The 21,830-nt window shown below is 35.5% G+C and overlaps 1 protein-coding gene across 10 annotated transcripts in view; it reads left to right on the top strand.

Annotated features, from left to right (window-relative positions):
• The window catches only part of kirrel3b (kirre like nephrin family adhesion molecule 3b), a 367,679-nt gene that overhangs the window by 226,653 nt on the left and 119,196 nt on the right, over window positions 1-21,830 (top strand). For all 10 annotated transcript variants that reach the window (XM_021467925.3, XM_073929721.1, XM_073929720.1 and 7 more), the window contains exon 3: window positions 12,086-12,235. In XM_021467925.3, the coding sequence (XP_021323600.1) occupies window positions 12,086-12,235 (150 nt within the window). The remainder of the gene's footprint in view (window positions 1-12,085; window positions 12,236-21,830) is intronic.

Raw genomic sequence — 21,830 nt, 5'->3', positions numbered from 1 at the left:
ACAATGTAACAATTGTAATCTCTGTTTCGGAACAACTGAATCGATTCACAGGTGTGAAAGCACCCTAAGATTTTGTCCGTTCACTTATAACCCAAAGCTCATGACCATATGACATTAGGAATGCAGATTGACTGGTAAATCAAGAGCTTTGCTGGTGCCGGAGACTTATTGTGAGTATATTTTTAGATAAACATGCACATCTTGTATTGTGTCTGTACCTAACATAGCCCATACTTGACTTGACGTGCCGCATAAAGGTTAAATCAATGGCTTCCTTCTTTTGTTCTATCACAGATGTAGCCCTGCTCTGCATCCTGGGATTTTTTCCAGTGCAAAGCATGACGTCAAGCCCAGTTGGCCTCTTTAGAAACAGCTCCTAAGCTGATTCTTAAAATTAAATATGTATTCCGCAAGAGATCACAGGTCTGTTTGCCTGTGACCTTCAGTGGCTGCCGCTCTGTGCCATTTCGGCCCTGATAGTGGCCTTTAATTAGACCCCAATAGGCAACAGAGCCCTGATAAATCCCAAGTTTGTCATTCCCAAGCTCCTGGGAGCCGGGTCCTGGCAGTGTAAACATTGAAAGAAGGGCTTTAAAAGTGGTCAAAAAAGGAAAAGAGGGTGAATTGAATGCAGGATGGGGGCTGGGAGGTGAGAAGAGGTTGTGCGCTTGCGGGACTGGCGATTATGAGAAGAGAGACAGAGAGCGGCACTTAACGGCACATCAGCTGCAGTTTAACAGTCACGGCCGGGAGCTGAGGGCCGACCCAATCCGAAGCCAGCCAGCCCCATCTAGCTCTTTATGCGGATCAATGGCGGGCCGGTGCTCAGAGGGCCATGAAGAATTTCAATGAAGTCCTGCGCACTCTCTCTGTCTCTCCTTTTTTATGGCATGTAATTTTTTTCCCCGAGTTGCCAAGAGCCTGTGCTTTAGACAAAAGAGCACTTTAAAAGCAAGCTTCGAGTACAAGGGCGGAGGTGCGCCGCGCTGACATGAATGACACTTTACAGAATAAAACTCTGCACAGCTGCTCCTTTTATCAGTCTTGCCTGCGTCAACAAGTTACGCCGAGTCCAATAAAGAAAATTGACACATCTACGACTACGTACTCCAAGCAAGCAGCTGCACACATAAAAAAAAAAAGCAGACGAGTACAACAGCTCATAGAAACGCAACACATTTCAATATCGGCCCACTCAGCTATTCATGGAAGAGGCTTGTCTCATTCAGTGCCGTTTCAGATCTGGAGAACTTTGATTAAAATGAGAACTCGCAAACAATATGTTTAATAAATCAGCAGACAAAAGAGGCTGATTCGTATCAGTCCCCGCATTCTTCACTGAGGTCCTTTCGCTCCGGGTCCTAATTAAAGAGACAGAGTCGAGGCTGCCGCAAACACGCAAATAAAAGCCATGAATATGCATTGTGCGCGTGGCTGGTGCAAATGCAAATATACGTAAACAGAAGCAAGCATCCTCGGACGTCGAGAGCCGAGCAGCAGCATGCCGATTCTGATTTTGACGCATTGTTTTATTTACACTCTTGTCACATCAGTAATCCAAACAGTAGCTTTCGGATTTGTGCTGCTCACTTCAAAGCTTGCGTTTTGTGGGAGAGCAAAAAAAGACAAAGAAAAATCCATCGAAAGCTTCATAGTTCACTGCCAAACGTCCTTTTCTGCTAGGATTTACACAGTATCAAAATGTAAGTAGTTGATCTTGATAGCAATACCAGAACATTTCAGGATTTTCAATAGCAGTTTTGATCGCACAAAAAAAAAAAAAAAAAATGTATATAGTTGAAGTTGAATTATTACCCGCCCCTCTGAATTATTAGCCCCATCTTTATTTTGCCCCCCAATTTCTGTGTAACAAACAGCTTTTTTCAACACATTTCTAAACACAATCTTTTAATAACTCATCTCTAATAACTGATTTCTTTTACATTTGCCATGATAACAGCACATAAAATTTGAATCAATAGTTTTAATAAAGACACTTATATACAGCTAAAGTGACATTTAAAGGCTTAACAAGGTTAATTAGGTTAACTAGGCAGAATAGGCTAATTAGACAAGTTATTGTATAATGATGGATTGTTCTGTAAACTATTGAAAAATATATAGCTTAAAGGGGCTAATAATTTGACCTTAAGATGTTTTTTTTTTTTTTTAAATATTAATTGCTTTTATTCTAGCCGAAATAAAACTAATAAGACTTTCTCCAAAAGACAAAATATTATCAGACATACTGTGAAACTTTCCTTGCTCTGTTAAACATCATTTGGGAAATATATTGTGTGTGTGTGTGTGTGTGTGTGTTGTGTGTGTGTGTGTGTGTGTGTGTGTGTGTGTGTGTGTGTGTGTGTGTGTGTGTGTGTGTGTGTGTGTGTRTATATATATATATATATATATATATATATATATATATATATATATATGTATATATATATATATATATATATATTAAAATAGACAATTAATTAATTGACAATGTAAGTTTTAAAAATTTAAATTTACCACCTAGTTTATCTTATGTGGCCCAACTACATGTTATATATATATATATATATATATATATATATATATATATATATATATATATATATATATATATATATATATATATATATATATATATATATATATATAAACTGGAATGATATCAGGGAGAATATCCTACAGATAAAATCAACAAAATTCCTTTTTAACACAACATAGGAGGCTTTCAAAAAGCTTTTAGAGAAATTTACTGTTCATTTATTTATTAACTGTTTAACAAGGTGCAGGAGGTGGCATGAATGCAATGAAATTAATAACAATAAAAAATGTAATTAGATTTGAATCTAAAACCGCCAAAAGGTGGAGTCAAGTAATCCGTCTTTGTCACTGAACGATTTATTTAATTGATGTCTTTCTGAATGGATGACTAAATTATTGTCTCATATCAAAGCTCAAGATTCATTCATAAACAAAACATGGAATGGAGATGTACAGCGGCTCAGCTGTTTGCAAGCATTTTTGAGAAAACGGAGCAACATTTGGACAACAGTAATTCTAAAATTGCATTACATCACTTGCATTCTGATTTTAGGGATAATAATAATAATGATCCACTTTAAAAACAGGGAACCTAGAATCTGCTGTAACTTAGATATTAGTAAATGTTAGCAAGTCCTGTTAACCTTGTTTTACAGTGAATATAGAACAGCTTAAGTTACAATCGAAAGTGTTCTGAAATGCAGTTATGCATGGCAGGTACAGCATAGATATATAGATATATACTATTAAACAACTAAATACCATACCTTCTGTTTTCTTCTTTTTAAAGAATGCAAAAAATTGCATCTGAACTGCTCTCTGAGACATTTTGAAAATCACGCAAATGACGCAATGATCTGTATTGCGCTTCTGTGTGGCGCCTTATTATAATACTGAGTTTTGATTGATCAATCGTTGTTTATAAGTCATGAATTACCATAAATAGAGAAATGTATTTTCAAATATAAATTTATTTTACATTTTAATTTATATATATATATATATATATATATATATATATATATATATATATATATATATATATATATATATATATATATATATATATATAATCATAGACAGACTCAATAATTAATATTTTGCAAAAAATAATAATAATAAAATAAAAGTTAAAAAAGTTATAAAAAAGTATATATATATATATATATATATATATATATATATATATATATATATATATATATATATATATATATATATATATATATAATAAAAATATATATAATAATTATATATATATTTTTTTTTCATTTATATATATATATATATTTTTTTTTTTCATTTATATATATATATATATATATATATATATATATATATATATATATATATATATATATATATATATATATATATATATATATATATATATATATATATGTATGCTTTTAGGTGTATTTGAACAATAATCAGTACGTATATATTGCAAAAATACACATATAAACATAAATATGCCAGATTATTGAACTATAGTTCAGAATACTGAGCTTTGTTGATTTCTTCAGTGGCGAATGGTACAGTCTTATATATAATTAACATGTTTTTTTTTTCCAATCATTTCCTCTGTTGTAGCCATCAGGCAGATACACTCGCTCATTCCACTGTCCATTAATCACTGCGTCACGTCTCCATTCACGGCCCTTTCCCCTTCCATCGATCCCACATAAAGACTAATCCTTCCCCGTCCTGATGGATTCATTAACTCTAATGGGGCTATTTTATATTGTTTGCTTTAGTTGACGTGGGTTGTCTTAGGGATTCATTGTGATCAATGATAGGATCATTTCATTCCTCTCTCTGACATTCTCTGCTCTGCAATTCCTGGATGAAGCATGCATGATTTATATAATGACATACAAATATAAGAGGTGTCCTGAGAAGAGATGAAGCATGAATCTTACCGAGCAGCGCTGTCAGACGCCACAATATTTGGGTTTATAAGGCACTGCAGATAATGATACAGGTGGGTGGATGTAATCTCGGGATCACAGTTAATCATTGTTTGTTATTTGTCTGGTGTAGGCTTATACAAAGACTCGACTTCACGTTTACTTTATTACAGGATCACTGCGGGAAGTAAATCTGTGCTGCTTTAAAATCATGCATTCAGAGCATCAAATTATTTGTATTGAGGACATTTTATTTTTTATGTTCCCACAATGCACTACTTTGGCATCTCGTATTTTAACAGGCCAATACAAAGGTATAAAGTACATCCAGTAGGTATTTATTACAGAATAAAACCTAACATGAAGTGGAGTGCTGTTGTATAAGACTGAATGGCTTTATTTTGCAATAACAACCATCCTGGACTGATTACACAATTATACTTGCCAAACAATGTAAAAATTAGACACAAAACGTTGTTCTGAGCTGTAATAATTTATTTATTTAAACGCAAAGCTGACAGAACTGAAAACAGCTGATGGAGTATACACTAACCTGCACATTATTTAGTCAAAAGATGATGCCAAACGGCCAAAAACACAAAACTGACATAAACAAAAACAACTGATGGATTATACACTAACCTGTGCATTATTCAGCCACAAGATGGCGCCAAACAGTCAAACACACAAAGCTGACGTAAAAAAAAAAAAAAAAGCTGATGGAGTATACTCTAACCTGCACATTAGTCAGCCACAAGATGGCGCCAAACAGTCAAAAACTTAAAGCTGACAGAAATAAACACAGCTGATGGAGTATACACTAACCCACAGATTATTCATAAAAAAAGATGGCGTCAAACAGGTAAAAACACAAAGCTAAATGAAACAAAAACAGCTGATGGAGTATACACTAACCAGTGCATTATTCAGACACAAGATGGCGCCAAACAGACAAAAACACAAAGCTGACCGAAACAATAAACAGCTGATGGAGTTTACATAAACCTGCAGATTATTCAGACACACGATGGCGCAAAATAGTCAAAAACACAAAGCTGACAGAAATGAAAACAGCTGATGGAGTATACACTAACCGGTGCAATATTCAGTCACAAGATGGCTCCAAACAGTCAAAGATGCAAAGCTGAGAGAAAAAAAAAACAGCTTATGGATTTATTATAATTAAATATGTTATTTAGCGGTTGTTATGTCGAGATAACATACCTTCAGAATGTGACAACTAACCAATCATGCCTAACATAACAAAAGGGTAGTAAATTTGCCCGAAGTGTATTGTTGAGTTTTTTTTTTTTTTTAAATCAAAGCATTTTTTTTTTTTAATATGTGTCAAAATAAGATTTGTCACCAAAATCGATTTTGCTAGCTGAAACAGAAAAAGTTATGGCCAAATTAAAACACAAGATCACCCCATATATTGGATGAAAACATCACCGGCACTTAAGTTTAAAGATATCATTGAGTAGTTTTGGACTCTTATGCTGCGTTCACACCAGACGTGGCTACCGCGTCAAGCGCAAGCGATTTACATGTTAAGTCAATGCAAACGCGCGAACAGACATCCTGCGGCGCGATACGCGCAAATGGCGCAGAGCAAATGACGCGAATTGCGCGAATGGTGCGGTGGGAATAGCGCGATACGTGCGAGACGAATTGAGCGTTTGCGCGAATCTCTCGAGTTCGAAAATCTGATATTCAGCGGACATTTGCGCTGCGTTAACCAATCAGAAGCTTGCTCTTGTGGGGGCGGGATTGTGACATAGAACCTGTTGATGGTGTCCCGGGGCAAATCCTCCAGGAGACACCGACAACAAGTCATCAAACTGGGCTTGGCTCAGTCAGAGGCACCGCTGAAAGTCTCCATCATCCAGATTCAGTTTCTGGAGGAGTTTATGAAAGGAAAGGATGCAGTGGACTCATACAGGACCCTAAACGTATCGATGCTGTTTTTCAGTCTCCATAAAGCACATTAACACTGTTATTTTCTTAATAAAATCCATATTACCCATTTAGCTATGAAGCTAGAGTCACCGGGCAGACAGAAGCCCTGCCCATCACGCGAATCCGCGTCTGTTCTGAAGTGAATTTGACACGCGATTGAAGTGGATTTGACAGGCGAATGAAACGGGGGTTGACGCGAGAATCAAGCGAGTAAACTCAAATGTTCACGCGACAATTTACGTGGAATAGCGTGATTTATCCACGCGTTCCGCGTCTGGTGTGAACACAGCATCAAACTGCACAGAAGGAAACTCAAAATTGAAAACAAATGAGGTCAAACATAGGTAAGCAATTTCCCACTTATATTGAGTGGTCTGTACTTTTACGTAACAGCTTTTTTTATTTATTTTTTGCTTTCTGATTAATTAAACATCACCATATTTGCTTTCGGCAAGACCTTCAAAACAACTTTCCAAACTAGTCCACTAAATGATGTGGGCACAGCTTGTTTTTTGATGGCTTATTAAATGTTTGTTTTTTGGGTTATCCTGCCTCTTTTCAGACTCCCACTCACTTAGAGAAATTAAAAGCTGTATGTGGGCAGATAAAACACATTGCGCCCGTAATCGTCTGCCGCTCTCTCCTCAATAGGGAAAATGAGAGACACTTCATGGTCTATTAAAAGTGAATGGGATCCAATGAGGCAACAGGCAATAATTGGCATTTTCTGGCACAGTGATTTCAACAGCCCGGGCTTCAAGGACTTAAAAGCCATTAGAGTCCAGTCCGGTCTATTTTTCACTCCTTTCTACGGCAATATGTTAAAGCACATCCCTCTTTCAAGCCTCATTGCTGTAGATTACAGTGATGGCTGTGGTAATAGCCCTACGGTAGAGAGTTTAGGAATAGGTGGGACTTCATAGTTAAAAAAAAAAGGTTGACGATTTTTCATTTGACAATGGGTCATAGACTACCTGATAAAAGTCTTGTCGTCGATCCCAGCTGTAAGAGCAACAAATAATAACCTGATTTCTGGTTGATAGGTTGGAAAAGTGGGAGAAGTTAGATTTTTCTATCAACTGTTAAACTGCATTTCCATCATCACAAATACTGCAAAACGGAACTTACATGGAATCAAGATTCTCACAGAAATGAGTTAAGTTTGGTGAAGGAAAAGTCATGGTTTGGGGTTATATTCAGTATGGGGAGAGATCTGCAGAGTGGATGGCAACATCAGCAGCCTGAGGTATCAATATATTTTTGCTGCCAATTATACAGAGCCTGCCCAAGGCATAAGCAAACTAAGTGGCCACCAGGGGTCCCTCAAGGGTGGAACAAAATATTGTTATGCCGATTTATTGTGTTATATCCGGCAGCGATGCATTTTCGATAATCTGGCGCCAAGTATAGATATTTATCTAAATGTACAAAATATCTGAATTAATTAATTAGTACACTGCAGCTGTTTAACATTTTAGCTGCAATACACCCAGCTGCCATAAAGGAGGATCAACAATACATAGATGCACCAGTGTCATTAAACCATTGACAGATGAGCCATTGCATTGGTGAAAATCTCAGGCATACGGACACCTTCTGTCCAAGCCAGACCAACACTGTAAAAAATGCAGGGTTGCACACAATTCATTCATGTTGTCCCAACACAAATCGATTAAGTTAACTTAACACTTTTAACAATTTTATGTGGATTGAGCATACCAAAATTAAGTTGTCCCAATAAAATCTCCAGAATTGTGTTGTTTCAACTCATTTTAATTAAGTAGTTTGAACAACTAAAAACTCTTTTTTTTTTTTTTTTTGGAGTGAAGGTATTTGTGTGTTTTGGACATCCAGCTCTGCCAAATATTCCGCAAGCAGTGTTGGGCAAGCTACTTGAAAAATGTAGTGAGCTAAGCAATTAGCTACTCTATTTAAAATGTAGCTTAACTACACTAAAAGCTACCCCCTGGGAAATGTAGCAAGCTAAGCTAAAAGCTACACGGCAAAAGTAATTACTTTTGCAGAACTGTTGCAAACAATTTATATGTGTTGAATTTAAACAAACAAATTAAGTTTACTAATGTTCAACTTAATTTGTTTGTTTAAATTCAGCCCAAATAAATTGTTTACAACCACTTAACGTAAAAAAAAAATTGAGTAAATGCAAGGAATCATCTTTGAATATTTTTTTTCAGTGTACATTTAAGCTAGTTTTTACAATTTTCATTTTTAAATCGAAGCATATTGCATCTTCAGAAATAACTCTTCTCCCCTCAGTCATCTTTCCATCAAGCAAGTTTCTTTTCCACCATCCAGAGGTGGCAGTAACAAACCAAAAACTTGGATGTCGAACACCATAAACAGGAAGAAGAAATCGTCATTCATCATATTGATGTACTTTCATCGGCTAGACACCGGCCTCACAGCTTCATGGATGTCGATGCCGTCACTTATTGATCCGCAATCGGTAAATGTAGCTTGTGTGGACGCTACTGCGCTACTTGACTAATAAAATAGCTTCGCTACTGAAAAGCTATTTGATTTAGAAAGTAAAGCTACTGAGAATTGTAGTAGCATTACTACTTGTAGCGACACTACTGCCCAACACTGTCCGCAAGCATTACAGTTTTGTAGTCATATAAAAAGTGTGATTAATCCGCTGTTGTTTCGGCAGAATAATATTTAGAATTGTCTTAAAAATATATATTTTATAATTTAAGCAACACAGCTACAGCTAAAAATCGGTAATGTGTGTTTTAGATTTATAATGTGCGAATATTCAAGGATTGACAGTAATTTGTCATATTGTTTGCATTAAGGGAGCCCCAAATAAAATGCTTAGGGCCCCCTGAAGGCTTGGGCCGGCGCTGCCATTACAGGGCAAGCTCTTCAGCAGGATAGTGCTCACACTTCAGCCTCCACATTAAAGTTCCTAAAAGCAAAGAAGGTTAAGGTGGTCCTGGATTGGCCAGCCCAGTCACCAGACATGAACATTATTAAGCATGTCTGGGGTAATATGAAGAAGTAGGCATTGAAGATGAATCCAAAGGATCTTGATGAACTCTGGAAGTCCTGCAAGAATGCTTTCTTTGCCATTACATATGACTTTATGATTACTTTATTCATATAATAAAGTCAGATCTTACTGTCCTAATTAATTAACTAAAAATCAAGGCATGATCCTATTTTATTTTGGTAAAATAAGCGTAAGTCTTTGCCTTTCATATAAGCCACTTCTGATACCAAATGATCAACTAGAAGTCAAGTTATTTGTTGTTCCTAAAACTTTAATAGGCGACTTTTGTCTGGTATTATATATCTCTAAACACGTGGAGTCAGTTATATAAACCCAATCCTGCATGCAGTTTTATACCTTTCGGTTTAAAACGCACATACGCTTTTCTGAGCCAACAACACTTTAAAATAGAAAACGGACTTGCTTGTGTTGATGCCCCGAGAGCACGAGAGCGCATGACTATTATGTCACAGAGAATTCTCCAGAGCGAACATGAATCATATCGATGGATGCTGTAAAAAATCAATATGCTGCCACAGGTCATTCACTGGCGAAGATTCAAATGGCTGCTCCGTGGAGACTGGAAGCGCAATCGCTTCTGAAGGTGTAAATTTAGCCACATAAAAAGCAATATCGAATTAAATCGAGGAATAAACGCACCGTGCCACGGCTTCCGTTGAGAAATACGCTGAGATCAGCTTCTGATGCTATTAAATCCGTATATCAGCCATCAATTACCATCTTGGAAAGAGAGAGAGCGTGCAATGACAGCACTTTTTAGCGATTCTCGCTGGAAATTGCAAATCTCTCATAATTAGGAGTATTTTACCTCCATTAAAGACATCCATACGAAGGGGTTGTGAAATGTACCGTAAAGTACGCCACAATCAAACGTCTCCTCCCCACTTTACATTATAAACCATATACGCTCCTGATGCAAATTCAGAGTTAATAGTCTGCTGATGTGTTTTAAAGGCCCTCGGATCTGCTTGCTGTTGTAAAACAGCCCGTTTTTTCCCCTGAAATACGTCCCGCTGAGTGTATTATTAAAATCGCAAATCACCATTCCTCTGCATCAGTGGAACACATCTCAATCTTCTTGGCACTGTGCGCTGCTTACTAAGTGCTTCACCTAAAGCAGCAGCAGCTGAACGTACGCTAGCAGAAGCAGCAGAGCGCCTCACCTCAATCAACAATCGCCTCACCTCAATCATCAGCGCGCCTCACTCCAACTGGCACAAAAATCTCACCCCGGCCAGCTGAAAGTCTCACTCCGACCGGCAGAGAGTCTCACCACGGCCATTAGTAAGCCTCACACATCTGCTCAGCGTTGGTTTATTTGGAAAAGGTCATAGGTGTGTCCTTGCACTATTCCTTATCTCACATGGAGTTGCTTATATTCCTGGACATCATTTTTTTTTAATTAAAGGGGGGATATTTCACGCAACACTGAATATTCTGTCATCATTCACTCATCCCCACACTCATTCCAAACTTCTTCTGTCGAACACAAAAGAGAATCGAAGTCATATTTTGACCATGGTATTTATTTATTTGTTTTCCCCGATAACATTTTACTTGAAGGGGTGTTCATAAGACTGTCATGACACCTTGATAATTACGCCATGACACATTTTATAAATATCAACAAGATTCTATGCAGGCTCATGACAACAGTCATTAAGTATCATAGACCATATCCTGTATTTGTCTTTGTCATGACAATGTGAAATTATCAAGACAGCATAGCTTGTCATAAATCTGTCATAAACATGATTGTACTGAGGCTATCATAATTGTGTCATGAATTTTATAACAGCATCATTAATATATTTTATTGACCTCAACTACAGTGGTGCAACTTGGATTTGTCGCCGTTACATAGCATTTTGACAGAGTTTTGACACTTTTCAAACATGTTTATGGCAGATTTATGACAAGTTACATTGTCTTGCTAATGTTAAGTTGTCATGAAAAAGACAAAGAGCTTATGACGAGTTTGATTATGTCAAGTTTTCATAAAGACATTTCACACAATGTCATCTTTACATTTAAAATGAGATATCTGAGCCATGTGTCATGATTATAAAGGGTTCATGACAGTCTTATGAACATCCCTTCAAGTAAAGTGTGAAAGTTTATCATATTATGGATTTTAATGGCACTATGTGCTCAAAAATCCTCAAGGTGTGTAACTACATTAGGGTGAGTAAATAATAAGTATTTATTTGTTAATTTTTGGGTGAACTATACCTTTAAAGAGCAATGATTGGGAAACCTGTAGCTCTGAACGTAAACAGTCAAGAGGAGCAACTCCTTCTATTGTTCTTTACGCATCCATGAAACCAGGCGAAATCTCCTAATTAATGATCCCTCCTAAAGACCTCAGACACAAATAATACACAATAAACTGCACTGATGGCCTTCTTGATATTGCGGTGGTTGCAAACAAACAGCCAACGTTGCATCAGCCACTAACACTAACTCCCTGTGGCATTGGAGGATTACCTTACACTGTCATGAAGCCACTAAAAGCCACTTTAATTCAGGTGCTAGGTTAGTGCTGCTCTGAAATTGACATGGTACCTTTTTATTTCTAACTAGAAAAGTTTAAAAAGACAGGGTTTGGGGGCATTAACGAGCCAGCTTGCTTGTTTTCCAGGTTATCCTCGTTACGCTGTGGTTGGGGATCACGGATCTGGCGAGCACCACCTGCGCATCCAGAAGGTGGAGCTGATGGATGATGCTGTGTTCGAGTGCCAGGCCATTCAAGCAGCCATGAGGTCCCGTCCCGCTCGACTTACTGTGCTAGGTTAGTCACAACTGCGGGTATACAGTGTGTGTGAATGAAAACTGATAATTATTATTATTATTATTATTATTATTATAATTATTAGTTGTAGTAGTATTTTTGTAAAACACCACTTTTGAAGGAAAAAATTATTTATATTTCTGTGGTTTGAAGGCTGATGATTTAGAAAATATTTAAAACCTGTTGCTTATTTGCATATGTAGATAGTTCACAAATAAACAGTTAAAAATGCTTTTTTTTTTTTGTAAAACACAATTTTTTATTTTTTAACACGTTCTCAAGACAATTCACAACTTTTTCATTTAGTGGCTAATTCGTATATATTTATATGATCTCATTCATGCAACTTACTACGATTTGCTCATTCTCCAATGATGTTTGGGGGTCCCACTTTATATTAAGTGGCCTTAACTAATATGTACTTACATAGGTACTAATAGTTTGTTACAATGTACTTATTGTATAAATACATGTATTTACTGTGTACTTTTGTAATTACATTTGTAAATACACTGTTGACTATCCCTTACACCTTAACCCACCCTTAAACCTACCCATGCCACCAAACCTGTCCATAACCCAACCTCTATCCCAACTCAAAAGCACCACAAGTGTTCTCAAATACATTATAAACACAGTAAGTACATTGTATTTATTTTTTGATGTAAGTACATAGTAGTTAAGGCCACTTAATATAAAGTGGGACCGTTTGGGTTTAGGGGTGGGGTTTGGTGCCACGCCTCTTTTTTCAAATCGTAAATTTTCGTACGACTGAACTCTTATGAATTCTTATGAATTAGCCACTAAACTGACAAAAAATTTAATAGTTTTTGTTGTTGTTGTTGTTTTGTTAGTTTTTTAATTTTTACAGTAATGTACCATAAAAAAAATGCCCTAGGTGTAAAATAGCAAAAACAAAGAAAAAAAAAAAACTCAGTGTTTCAACCTGAAAAATGTAGAAGTACAAATTGCTTATAGTTGACAAAAAAAGAGTTAAAATGAGTTTTTTTTTTTCAAGTCAGATGTTTATTTATTTATTTATTTATTTATTTATTTATTTATTTATTTATTTATTTATTTATTATTTATTATTTATTTATTCATTCATTCATTCATTCATTCATTCATTCATTTATTTATTTATTTATTTATTTATTTATTTATTTATTTATTTATTTATTTATTTATTTATTTATTTATTTATTTATTTTTATAGCACTGTATTGTAAAAATGTCCTATGGTGATTCAGCAAAATGAAGGAAAAAAAAAAGAAAAAAAAACTTGTACTAATATACAAATAGAGTTGTTTATCTTCATTAGTTGACATATATCTTCATATGGTGCAATTTATTTGATATGACATTTTGAACCATATTTTGTTTTGTTTTTTTCTTTCCATGACTTTTTGAACTTAATAAATTGGGTGTCACACCAGAGGACAACAAAGCTTAATGATTTAATAATGGTGCCAAGAAATATAAATATATTACAAAATCTGAAAATTCATAAGCTTTAGTTGCAAGATCTTGAATGGATTACCCAAACTTAAAATATACAGTGTCACACCATAGGACCTGATTTTTTTCAATGACTAAAGTTCCTATATTTTGTGAAGTTTTACAAACTAATTTAGAGAGGAGCATGCGATATGATTGATCACAGCTGGTCCCTCATCTGTAATCAGTAATAATCCAATCAGACTGATCCAAGCCTTTATCTTCGTTTTGGAAGAAACTCCACTTTCACCCCATCTCCCCCTTTTCCTCCTTTATAAAGGGGAGCTCTTGAGAACTACCTGGTTTCGAACACTCTTACAAGCTAATTGACCAGGCAGGAGCCCTCAGCTCAATTATCTCTGAGCTCAGGATTGTCTCCCAGGAAAGCATGCCAAACCTGCTAATAGCATCAAGCAATATCTAAGTGTGAACTCGTGAATAGAAATATACAGGAGAAAAAATAAATAAATAAAAGGATTGACATATACTAAAATAGCCACTTGTAATATAAGGTCTGAGGAATTTATTTATGATTTTTATAATTTTCTTTTTTTTTTCTGTAATTTATTGAACTATACTTGAGACAGTCACACCATTAGAAAATGTTGAGGTTTGACTAAAAAAAATGAAAATAATTGTATTAACCCTGCTGAAAAATCCAGCTTAAACCAGCCTAGGATGGTTGGCTGTTTTTAGCTGGTCGACCAGCCTGGTTTTAGAGGGGTTTTGACCACTTCCAGGCTGGTATGCAGCCATTTTCAGCCTGGTCTTTGCTGGTCAGGCTGGAAAGTGACCAGCTAAAACCATCTAAAACCAGCTTGACCATCCTGGTTTAAGCTGGTTTTAGCTGGTCATCGCCCAGCCTGTCCAGCTAAAACCAGGCTGGAAATGGCTGGAAATCAGCCTGGAAGTGGCCAAAACCCCTCTAAAACCAGGCTGGTCGACCAGCTGAAACCAGCCAACCATCCTAGGCTGGTTTAAGCTGGATTTTTCAGCAGGGAACACAGCAGTTTTGATAACATGAGGTCCTTGGACGGAAAAGAAATGTGTTACCATTTCATGTATCGTCATTTTTGTCATGTCTGAGAGTAAAAATGTCTCATCACGTCAACAACCCAAATATTTATCTTTAAAAAAATGGTTTGTTACATTGTCAAAAGTCACAGTTCTTAGATTAAGTCAATTCGTATGTATCTAACCACAAATTAAATCAGAATTAAATGTGCTGCAAACTGTCGGTGAGTATGAGATCAGCGAAGAATAATGTACAGTATTAAAAATAGATTTTTCACTGACCAAACTCCCCTGCAGTACCATAAGTTCTCAGTTTTAATTTCCTGCTGCAAATCCCACTGTCTTCATTATTAAACCAGAGAGGTCATTGAATCTTAATTAAGTTTTATTGGGTTATTATTCAGCGTTGCGCTTTCTGCGATATTGGCCAGCAACAGTGTGTTATCTGCGCTGAGGTCGTAATCATCTGCTCTAAAGAAAAGACCACCCACACCCAGTTATAGCTCTTCCCCGCACCGGTGGGCACAACTGAGGGTAACCGAGAGGGCGATGAATGGGGTTGAGATCGGGGTGGTGTTATAGAAGTGCTGGGGCTTTTTCAGCTCTTGTGTTCGCCAAGCAAAATGTGATTTTCTTTATTGATCTCCACTAATGAAAAGTGAAAATGATGGCCTGCATGGGAGAATGTAGAGAGGGAAATTAGAAGAAGAATGATAACAAATTACACAGCCTGCGGTTTCTCTCTGCTGCTCTCCACAATAAATAGCTTACTTGTTTATGACAAACACTTAGGGGCTGTTTACACCTGGTCACTTCATGCATTTTTTTTTTCTGACTGGTGTAAATGCTCTTCGGAATGCATTTGAGAGGGAACCCCCAAGTGCTGAGTCTTGTTATAGTGTGAACATCACGATGCGTTTACGATGCGTTTTCCTTGCCTTGCCTTCCGTGTTTGGTCCTAGCTTTGTTTTGTTTGTTTTACGTTGTCTGCTACCTGCCTTTTGAATATCTGCCCGTTTATTGACCACGACTCTGGATTGCCCGTATACATCTGTTTGCTCCTGTGTTGACTGTTGCTTGCCTGACTATTCTGCTAAATAAACCTGCTTTTAGATCTGCACTCCCTTTATCCAGCATCACTTCACATTACAGTATGACCATCAGATATGCAAACGAAAATGTATAAACAAAGGACGATGACAGTTTGTGATGTTTGTTTTGTTTTATTAAAAATTTTACGTTTCATTTAGTATTTACCATAAATAAAATAAAAAATAGGTGAGGCAGTGGCGCAGTAGGTAGTACTGTCGCCTCACAGCAAGAAGGTCGTTGGTTCGAACCTCAGCTCAGCTGGCGTTTCTGTGTGGAGTTTGCATGTTCTCCCTGCCTTCGCTTAGGTTTCCTCCGGGTGCTCCGGTTTCCCCCACAGTTCAAAGACATGCGGTACGGGTGAATTGGGTAGGCTAAATTGTCTGTAGTGTATGAGTGTGTGGATGTTTCCCAGAGATGGGTTGCGGCTGGAAGGGCATCCGCTGCGTAAAAACTTGCTGGATAAGTTGGCGGTTCATTCCGCTGTGGCGACCCCAGATTAATAAAGGGTAACACTGTCGCCTCACAACAAAAAGGTTGCTGGTTCGTGTCCCGGCTTCGCCAGTTGTCATTTCTGTGTGGAGTTTGCATGTTCTCCCCGTGTTATCGTGGGTTTCCTCTGGGTGCTCAGGTTTCCCCCACAGCCCAAAGACATACGCTATAAGTGAATTGGGTGGCAGTAGTGCATGAGTGTGGGTGTTTCCCAATACTGGGTTGCAACTGAACGGGCATTCGTTGTGTAATACATATGCTTGAATAGTTGACAGTTCAATCCGCTGTGGCGACTGTAATAAATAAGGGCCTAAGCCGAAGGAAAATAAATGAACTTTAGACTAAACAGTCACCAAAATCCCACGACTACCAGTATCAAAAACAAAGCATCATCTTCCGAACATGTGGGTGATTGGTGGAAATGAAGTGGAAGCAATGATGCGCAGGCTGTTTTGTTTATCATCATTTCTCTCCTGCTGTGGTCATTATTAATTGGGCCTTAATTAGGACTGCTTTAGAACCGCCTCAATGGGCTTTGATAATGCTAATTATCCACAAATTCAACACCAAGTTCATCACTGCTTGCTTTAATTTCCTGTCAAGATAGTCACCAAGGGGTTAGCGGCGTTCTGATGTTTGTGGCTATTCACTGGGTAATTTAACGGGGCTGGACAATCATACTCATGCTCTAACACATTTCTTTGATTGTTTGAGATCAGTTCATGGCAGTAAGTAAGATATGGGGTAGCATAATGCTGTCCCAAGCCATTTTTTTTCATGAGGTAAATTTCATGACACAAATTGCTATTTTTGTTTAATCTAATTATATGAATTAAGCAGTTTAATCAAAGTATTCTGATGAGAGGCAACTCTTTTACATGAGGAATGTATTCAATGTATTATAGAGAATCAACCTTATTGGATCCTGCATATCAAGCATTATTGCATAGGCTTTAAGGACCAATTATGAATGCTATTAGCATTTCAAAACACTTTACAAAAAGGTTTTGATTTGTTCATAATATATTTACTATATCATGAACAAATCAATATATGTATGCAATTTATGTATGTATTATATGCATATTATATTACAAAATATAACATAAACAGTGAAAAATACTATTACAGGATGCATTCATATTTATTAAAGTTATTTAATGGAAATACAGTTGTTAATTCAGGTTAACCCTCAGGGGTCTGAGGTGGTTTGGCGGCCCCTAAGATGTTTTGACATGCCCTGACATTTGTGTTTATTTAGCTACTCATTTATTTATTTTTTGTATTCAGCACAAATTATGCTACAATAATAAGTAAGAAATATTGATTTTTTACCAAAAAAAAGTATGCGTGGTGAGCAAGTTTTGGAGAAAAAAGTAGCTGAAAAAAACACACAGAATAAGCTTGAACTCTTAAGTAACCTGTCTTGTAGGCTAGAATATTTACTTCACAATTATTCGCCCCTCTTCAATTTTTTTTTCTTTTTTAAATATTTCCAAAATTATGTTTAACAGAGCAAGGAAATTTTCACAGTATGCCTAATAATATTTTTCTTCTGGAGAAAGTCTTATTTGTTTTATTTCGGCAAGGGTAGAGGCAGTTTTTAATTTTTTTTAAAACCATTTAATGACAAAATTATGAGCCCCTTTAAGCAATATATATTTTTTGATTGTCTATTTTTTCTCTCATTCAAAGAAAACCGTACAATAATCTACAAATTGTAAAGTCTGTTTTGGGTCTGCTCAGCTTTATGGGGGAGGGACAATGGTCAAAAATAATTTACACCTGGAGAAACAAAAGACACTCCCCCACTGGCTAATGTTCACCCATCAAGGGCATTGTAAAGCAATTCAGCTAAAGCTAGCCCAGACTAGATGCTTTTTGTATAACTTAAGGTATTATGACCATGTAAACACTAGGTAAACAATTTACAGCGGTCAGCATATATAAGTACACCTTTCACAAATCTATCTTTTAAATTCATATTTTTAATAGGAAGCTATACAATATTATTAACAATACATGTTTACTACTTCTGCAAAGAAATTTGTAAAAAATCTGCAGATTTATGTGGAATTATTTTGTAAGTTTTGTAACTAAATACTTTATATATTAAATAAAAAATAATCGTTTTTTAACGTTTATTTAATGTTTACAATGCAAATCCATCTAGATCCACTTACTTGGTAAGCAAAGCAAGTCTCTTAAATAATATATCTACTAAAAGACAGAATAATACTCATCAAACTGTATTGTAAATAAATCATATTAACACTTTCATATTAGTCAATAATATCACTGAAATTTATTTAAAAACTGATTAAATATAAATTTACGCAAGTGAATAATTAGACTCGATGGGCTAAAAAACTGTGGATAATATATGGATATATATGTTGCTATATCGATGCTATAGTGATATTCTGCAGTCCTATTTACTGTACTGTAATGCTATTGTAAACACTTTCCAGCATTTCATAATGAAGATTTCATTTTTTAGAATGCATGCAAATTACAAACAGTTGAAAAATAATAAAAAAAATTACAGTAGACTTTAGCTTTATCCCACTTGTAAACTCAGATTTGGACAGAAAGTAAACACACTGTTCAAATAGGCCTATAAGACTTTTCTGAAGATTAAGCGGCTCACTTCTGGATTTATTTCTTGATCTCTTTATGAACATTTTGAATCATCAGAGCTCACAGACTTTCAGATGAGAAACACAAATCTCTCTGAATGTGTCCCTTTTTTTGTGTGATATACAGTTGAAGTCAGAAATATAAGCCCTACTGTGATTTTTTTTCTTTCTTTGTCAAATATTTCCCAAATGCTGTGTAACAGATTCAGAATTTTTTCACAGTATTTCCTATACTATTTTATTTCCTTCTAGATAAAGTCTTGTTTGTTTTATTTCGGATAGAATAAATGAAGTTAAAATGTAAAAAAAATAATTTTAAGGTCAATATTATTAGCCCCCTTAATCAATATTTTTTTTCGATTGTCTACAGAACAAACCACTGCTATACAGTGACTTGCCTAATTACCCTAACCTGCCTAATTAACCTAGTTAAGTCTTTAAATCTCACAAGCTAAATATAGTATCCTAAAAAATATCTACTCAATGCAGTCCTCATGGCAAAGATAAAGGAAATCAGCTATTAGAAATTAATTATTGAACTAATATTTAACTCTTTTGTACATAATTGGTTTGGAATGACATGGAACAAGTAACTGATGGCAAATTTCATTTTAGTGTTAAACTCACTCCTGAACCCATATTTTTTTAGAAGGACTGGATGACCAGGACTTTTAACCTGGGCTTATAATAAATGCAAGCTCTGCAGCAGAGTGATCTCCAGGCTGTCTTTTACAGTGTCAGGAAGCCTGGTTTGAGCAGTAGTGAGGACAGGAATGGGAGTGCGGCTCCACGTCTCGCCAGTATTTCTTACCTGACAGTTGAAACGGTCCCTCGGCCCCTCACCTCATGACTCAGCCTTCTCTCACGTATACACTGAAGGCTGAGGTTAGGGCAGGTGTGCTCTCTGCAGACTTCAGCCAATCCCACGCAAGCCCTTGATATCTGATCAAGCACTCGGAAGTGGAGGAAAAAAAGACTGAATCACATCTACCGTTGAAGTCAAAATTATTCACCCTCATGTACATTTTTTCTTTCTTTTTCAAATATTTACCAAATAATGTTTATTAGAGCAAGGATTTTTTTACAGTATTATCTACAAATTTTTATTATTTATCTTTTTAAATAATTTATTTAAATAATTTATCTTTTATTATTATCTTATTTGTTTTATTTTTGCTAGAATGAAAGCAGTTCTTAATTTTTCTTAAAAAAAACATTTTAAGGTCAATATTATTAGCCACTTTAAGCAATATATTTTTGATTCTCTACAGAACAAACCATTGTTATACAATTTGCCTAATTATCCCAACCTAATTAATCTAGTTAATTTAAACATTTAAATAGCCTTTAAACGTCGCTTTAAGCTGAACACTAGTATCTTGAAAAATATCTAGTAAAATATTATTGTTACAGTCATCAGCGCTCTAGCTACTGTGGATCGCTGGAGAACTACACCAGCGCCACATATACAAACTACAACTCCCAGCATGGAATTCACGCACCCACCGGTTCTTGCTTCACTTTCATTACACACACACACAGTCGGAGGATCATGATGATTCATTACCTGGACTATAAAGAAAGCACACACACACACATCTTTGGTGAGTCTTGTTTGTCTGTTTTAGTGAGCCGTCTAGCCGTGTTTTGACCCTTGCTTTGTTCCATTGTTTACGTAGTTTGCCGCCAAGACCAATGTTTTTGCTCATGACCCGACTACTCTTTTTGTCTTACCTGTAAGTGTACCAGATTGTTTCTGTGTCTAACCATTGCCTGGCTGACTATTTCTTAATAAAGCCTGCACATGGATCCTTAACTCCGTTGCCCAGCATCCTCACATTACAATTATGTACTGTCATCATGGCAAAGATGAAAGATATCAGTTAATAAAAATTGATTAATAAAAAATATTATGTTATAAAATGTGTTAAAAAATCTTCTTTCCATTAAACAGAAATTGATATATATATATATATATATATATATATATATATATATATATATATATATATATATATATATATATATTTTTTTTTTTTTTATATATATATATATATATATATATATATATATATATATATATATATACATACAACTGAAGTCAGAATTATTAGCCCCCATTTTATTTTTATTTTTTTTATTTTTTTTTTTATTTTTTGCTTTTTTAAATATTTCCCAAATGATGTTTAACAGGGCAAGGACGACATTTTCACAGCATGTCTGGTAATGTTTTTGCTTCTGGAGTTAGTCTTATTTGTTTTATTTTGTCTAGAATAGAAGCAGCTTTTAATTTTTTTAAACACCATTTTAAGGACAAAATTATTAGCCCATTTAAGCTAATTGTTTTTTTGACAGTCTACAGAACAAACCATCATTATACAATAACTTGCCTAATTACCCTAACCTGCCAAGTTAACAAAATTAACCTAGTTAAGCCTTTAAATGTCACTTTAAGCTGTATAGAATTGTCTTGAAAAATATCAAGTAAAATATTATTTACTGTCAACATGGCAAAGATAAAATAAATTAGAATTAAATTAGAACTTAACTTTAAATTAGAATTAAAATTAGAAATGAGTTATAAAAACTATTATGATTAGAAATGTCTTGAAAAAAAAATATATATATATCTGTTAAACAGAAATTGGAGATAAAAAAAAAAGAAAAAAACAGAAGAGCTTTTAACTTGTGGGAGGGGGGGGGGGGTCGTAATAATTCTGACTTCAACTGTATGTGAATTATCCTGATTACAAAATTCCAGAACTTCTCATGGTTGCTTTGGGATAACTTAGCAAAAGTTCTTGAAAGAGAAAAAAAAAATCCTTCATCAAAGAGAAACCCGCATCATCATGTTCGTCATGACA

The sequence above is a fragment of the Danio rerio genome, chromosome 18 (genome assembly GCF_049306965.1).
Source record: "Danio rerio strain Tuebingen ecotype United States chromosome 18, GRCz12tu, whole genome shotgun sequence".
Taxonomy (NCBI): domain Eukaryota; kingdom Metazoa; phylum Chordata; class Actinopteri; order Cypriniformes; family Danionidae; genus Danio; species Danio rerio.
Note: the sequence above shows the minus strand (reverse complement) of the source record. Positions and strands in the feature narration are given on the sequence as shown.